Raw genomic sequence first — 6,053 nt, 5'->3', positions numbered from 1 at the left:
CATACAGTATACAGTTCTAGAATGGCATGTGCAAGATCTGGAATATGCGGTCCCATTTGAAACAGACGTAGGGAACAAATTTATGAACTAGGAGAAAACTACCACTTGAAAGAGGTGAGGAACAATAAGATGAATCCAAACATTTTGGATCCAAACAATTCAGAAATCCTAAGCACTGTTACCTACAAGTCCCAGCTTGCTCAGAGTCAGGACAAATACTTCCCCGCATTCAAGGAATGATTGGAGGAAATTTAGCTCAAATGTACTAGAACTGTTTCCTACTGAGAGCCTGGCTCTATTCTGCTAGAGGACAGGATGTTGTCCACCTAGTTGAACTGCGCCAGAAATTGGCATATTTACTGAAATACATAGGAGCATAGTGTCACATTAGATAATTTAAGGTAGTGGAGTGCCCTAATAATGTACTCAGGGGGCAACAGAGACTGGCAAGAGGGTTGCCTTTGCTCACCAGGGAGTTTGACTCCCTGCCAGGGGAGAGGTAGGCGGTGACAATTCACACAGGACCCCCTTCCTCCCTACAGAGAAGGAACTTATCATGAAAAAGGGCCAACATTTGCTTTTCTTCCCAATCTCTCACCTTCTACTGAACACCAGTGTGGTTTGTGATTGGTTCTAAACTGATTTTAATATTGTATTTTATTGTGAAGGGGCAGGTAAACATCTGAAATGTTGATGGTGATTATACCCACTGAGCACAACTGGGCTTCCACAGTGACTTAATAGTTTTGAAGATCAGAGACAAAGCCTTAATTAAGGAGCATTAGGTGTTTGCATACTTTCATCTCCTATTAGTTTTCATAGTAAGTAAATGGCTTACTTTATCATGGGAGGCAATAACATCTCAGTTATGTATTCTTTCTGGACAATCTAGTTTGTCTTCCTATATCTTCAAAAACTAAGGAGCGGCAATCCTGAATGTGCATATTCACTTTGTACTCCCCACATATCCGCCTATTATATATTAAGCCATATTATCTATGTAGTTATTGCTGCTTATTTCTCACTGGGTGAAACATAAAACAGTCTCATGCTAAAAGCAAATAGCCCCAAGGCTGTAAAATATGGGACATCTGGCAACAATACCATAGGAATTTGTTTTAGGCGGACATATATAAAGATGAACATTATAAATCCAAGAATTTCCAATAAGAATATACAATTTATGCTAAAGCACTTTGTTACTATCACAATGATACAGAATAAAAATTACACAGAAACAAATTACAGAAGAACTCCATTTACTCATTCCAAATGTTCACATGATTTTTGCCTCTCACAACACAAGTTTTTTTCCTGTTGTTTTTCCCCCCACTGAAAAATATTTTACTACAATGCCCTGCTTAAAAACCACACAAATGCCTTAAATACCTAACAGGTCTTTTAAGAAAGTCATCTCAGACTGCAGTCCCATCCAGGGAGTAAGCCCCAATGAACAAGGTGGGACACACTTCCAAACTCTGCCAGCATAGCATGAGACTCTTAATCTCAGGGTGGTGGGTTCAAGTCCCACATTGGGCAAAAAGATGCAATCAACATGACTTAAAGGAACTTAACCCTAACTGGATTGTGGCGACAATTCTTTTAGTCCATAAACCATTATGATTTTCGAGAATGCAACGTGACCTTTGAACACAGAATGAGGTCATGTGTAATGGCTGGTATCCAACAGTCCCATGCATGAGGATGGTGAGTCTTCTTTTTGGTGGGGTGAGGGGGGTGTCATGAGGAGCTACAGTGTGAAATGGGTGAGCCTGAAAAGCATCAGGATTTCCATAGAAATTGCAAAGGGCCTTTTAATCTCTCAGCCCTTGATGCGCAAGTTACTACAGGTCAGTTATCAAGCAAAAGCTGTGGTTACAAATAATGCTTATCACCATTCAATGCAGTATCAGAAATTTGGGCTGCAATTCTCAGGTTGATCTGTGTCTTCTCCATTACAGGATATGAGGATATGCCTAAGGAATCTTTCTTTCCTTACTCTTCAGCCCCGGAAGCAATGGAGAAATTTGAAATCATTTTTCAAAAAGAAAGAGAGAGAGAGAGAGAGAGAGAGAGAGGGAGGGAGGGAGGACTGAACAAGCGTCTCATAACAATGCAAAGAAAAATATTTTGAAGGAAATGCTATTTTGTGATGATTTCGGCATTCATTTGTTAGACAGATGCAGCAGCTTTGTCAATAAACTGAGCCAGCTTGACATCTCGCTTCGTCAGTCCACCGCAGTCATGGGAAATGAGAGTTATCTGGACCTGTTTTAACAAGAGAAGAAGAAAATATATATAATTCGCCAGCCCATGTGGTCTAATGCAGACTGACCAGATCCGGATTCAGCCTGAAACTCTTTTACACACATCTTGATTTGTATATTTACAAACAGTTGGTTTAAATAAATAAAAAAGACCTGTCTGATTGTAAATTGGAATGGCACGGCTTTTTCAAATAAAAAGGCATCACATAACACAGCTGTCAGGTGAGCAGCCTTGAGAGAACTTGGAGACTAACCAAAGAGAGCTCCAGCGCAGAGCACAGAGAACACTTTAGGGTTAGGATTCTTGGGCTCCTTCCAGAAAGAGGTGTCCAATTAAGTTACTCAGTTTGGGGGGGGGAGAGTTGCACAGATTGATTTCAGAAGGAAATCAAGTCATTGACTCAACTGCAAATGCTAAGTTGTGCGACTCAAACCAGAATCCTAACGGTGAAGAGCTGGCAGTACTTTGCAGATCAGCCCTGAAAGGGAAAACAAACAAGATCGGTCCTTTAATGGTAAAATACAGCTGCCTGCAAGGAATTATTGACACCTCCAGAATGGAATGCTACATGCTACTTTGCTAAATTTCTGTTAGCCAAAAAAAAAAAAAAAGTGGAGGGAGGTAAGTGATAGAGCCTTTAAGTCTATACGATTTTTGTCTAACTCTCAGATATGAAAACTGTGCCGGAAACATGTTTAACTCAGACTTCTTGCTTTCCAGTACTACTGATTATCAATTTTCAATACAAATATAGGAGTCTGTTATTATCAGAAATGATGCTGTGCATATTGCACTCATACAAGTCACCCTTAGATTTGGTTTTAAATGGGTTATGTTTATCTGCAAGCAAACCTTTCTCACAGTGCAATGTGAACACTTAGCAAACAGCATTTATAATGCCCAAATCATAAGAACGTAAGTTTAAGATCCTTCTCTGAGACTTTCATTTCAAGTAGCTTTCTCACATATTCCTGCCCCCTTCACAAGTTTCCTATCCCTCATTTCAGAGCTAAGAGGCATGTTTTGGTTGTAAGTTGCTTTGGGTTGCCCTGGGCAAATTTAATAAATAATACTAATTGTGATTCTACATTTCCTAAGAGTCTGAATTTCTGATTTCTTAATTTGTCATTAGATTTGGAAAATTTGAAAGCAAAGAGGTCTTAATTTTCTTTTATTTTTAAGAGGTCTAAAGAGAAACCAATTTTAGAGATCTACTTTGGAAGATGGATTGCAGCTCATGGTGTGTTGTGGGGTCATCCTAAACTCATGTATGGCAAAACAGGTATTGAGTTGCTTTCTTCAGTTTTTTAAAAAAGCTGCACAACCTGTCTGACCCAAAGTAACAGTGAGACAAAGGAAATAGGTCTGTACAACTTGGGTGAGGAATCTATGGCACTCCAGATGTGGCTGGTCTTCAATTCTTAGCAGCCCCAGCAACACAGCCAATGGTCAGGGACAATGGGAAGCACCATCCAACATCAGGAAACTCACAGGCTCCTCACTCCTGATGTATGTTATGGAGGAAAAGGCCTCTCTCAAACGTCCAGCTCTTAAAACCACCATCTGTTTCCAGCATTAGATACTTAATATATTTACACAAATGTCTTCCTCAGTGTGCCATACATGATTTTTATAAACATGGAGTTAATATCTCTCAAGCTGCCCTAGAAGTACTGGCATCTTAAAATCAGCAAAATATAGTCTCAATGCTGGGAGGTTAACAGAAGCAAGCAAGACTCTGAAATGTTGTGAATGGATGAAGCACCTTTCAGGAAGGTGAGAGCAAGCGTAGGATAGCAGAAACAACAAATAAGGCCAAGATTCTCTACTCACATTTGCAGGCTGTTTTTCAAGTATGACCAGCCAATGAAAATAAGTATATTATGGTGCATTTCATTACCTTATTGTATACATTAAACCACTCAGGGTGGTGATTCATCTTCTCGGCCTGAAGAGCAACACGAGTCATAAAGCCAAAAGCCTGTGTTAAGAAGAAGAAGAAAAATTAAAGGTATTATATGCTTTGTTGATGTTTCCCTCCTTATGGGAAAACTTAAAAACAAAAAAAAAAACACCTGCATTAAAAAAAAGTTGTAAAAATAGCCTTCTGGATCAGGCCAGAGGCCCATCTTCTCCAGCATCCTGTTCTCACAGTGACCAACCAGATGCCAGTGGGAAGCCCAAAGTTATGACCTGAGTGCAACAACATTCTTCTGTCCTGAGGCTTTCAGCATACTGCCTCCGACTGTGGAGCCACTGTGGATGATAAGCATGGATAGCCTTTTCAAGCCATTCAAGTTGGTGACCATCACTGTCTCCTGCGGCAATGGGCCTGCATAGTTGAACTGTGCACTGAATGAAGAAATCTTTTCTTTTACCTGTCCTGAATCTTCACTGGATTTCCACAAGTTCTAGTCTTACATAAAAGGGCAAAAATATTTTCACAATCCACTGTTCCCCATGCCATGCATAATTTTATACACTCCTATCATATCTCTCTCTTTTTTTTACATACATATGCCACTTTTAACTTGTGCAAGAAGAGTAGAAGGGAAGGGCAACTACAAAACAAGGGAGATGCTGAGAAAAGGCCTGCAATGGTTCCAATGCAAACAAAGCCCAGCATAACTTCACTTGAGGAATAGAAGTGTTAGCCGAGAATTAATTCTCAATGGCCATACAATATTTGATGGTGAGGTGGAAAAACATAGCAAGCCCATCCGTATAATAATAAAATTTCTCAAGTTACATCCAACATGAGTTATACTTAGAGTAAACCCATTGAAACTAATGGACACGATTAGCTTAAGACCATTAATTTGAATGAGTTTACACTGAGTATGACTAACATTGAACATAGGAAATATACTTTAGGGGTTGCATTCAAAGTAATTCAAATGGATGGTGTTGTAGATAATGAAATTCTTTTGCACATAGAACAACTTCTGCAAGAGCAATGGAACTTCGCCATCCAATCTGCTCTGGGGGATCCGCCCAACCCTCTGGAGAATATTTGAGAGCGGCTGGAGGGGGGCATGCGGGGGGAGGGGAAATTTCATTTTATGTGTGCAATGATTTGGTTTGATACATTACCTCAGCAATTCTTACAAAAGCTCTATAAAAGAGCATTACTACTACTACTACTACTACTACTACTACTGTTGTTGGTGGCAGGGAAACTATGACAATATTATTTGGCTTACTGACCACCTAGTGAGTTTGTGGCTGTTGTGAGATTTGAGTCAGATGCTTCCGTACACAAACTCTTATCTGCTAGGCTACACCAGCTTGGCTTTGTGTGAATCTAACTCTGTAACTTGACTTCAATTACTGAAGTCAAAAGTACTACTAATAGCCTAGTGTAAAGATTATTTTAAAAGAAATTTATCTATGATGTATTAAGTAGGTTCTTTAAAAATATCTTTATAAATTTACTATCTAACCATAAATCTAACTGAAATCTCATTACAAAAGGGCCTGCATAGAAATATGTTCAATCCTACGGCAGCAATTTTGAACACACATATAATCAAGAAACAGCATAATGGTCGGTAATAGTTCCAGTATTTTTTTTTTCCTCCGCCACTGGTGACTGAATGAAGTATGGCTTTGCAAACCATTTTGTCAGCAAGATGAATGCAGTCATTACAATCAGGGCAAATTATTCCAATGAAGTTTTTCATTTACAAATCACCAAACTGTCAGCAATTGAAACGGTCAGGATCGTTCCAATACGGGTTTCCTTGACAGTCTTGTTTCGTCGCAGCCTCAACCTATCCATGTTT

General features: G+C 39.4%; 1 protein-coding gene across 1 annotated transcript in view; it reads right to left on the bottom strand.

Moving 5' to 3' along the window:
* Nucleotides 1-1,954: 1,954 nt before the first annotated feature.
* Nucleotides 1,955-6,053, bottom strand: part of PCBD2 (pterin-4 alpha-carbinolamine dehydratase 2) — a 38,558-nt gene continuing 34,459 nt past the window's right edge. Inside the window, exons 3-4 of the mRNA XM_082211706.1 lie at nucleotides 4,169-4,249; nucleotides 1,955-2,268 (exon numbers count right to left, since the gene is read on the bottom strand). Coding sequence (XP_082067832.1) covers nucleotides 2,173-2,268; nucleotides 4,169-4,249 — 177 coding nt within the window. The 3' untranslated portion in view covers nucleotides 1,955-2,172. The remainder of the gene's footprint in view (nucleotides 2,269-4,168; nucleotides 4,250-6,053) is intronic.

This window comes from Podarcis vaucheri, assembly GCF_965113315.1.
Source record: "Podarcis vaucheri genome assembly, chromosome: 2".
NCBI lineage: Eukaryota > Metazoa > Chordata > Lepidosauria > Squamata > Lacertidae > Podarcis > Podarcis vaucheri.
The sequence above is the reverse complement of the archived record's forward strand: the minus strand, read 5'-3'. Positions and strand labels throughout refer to the sequence as shown.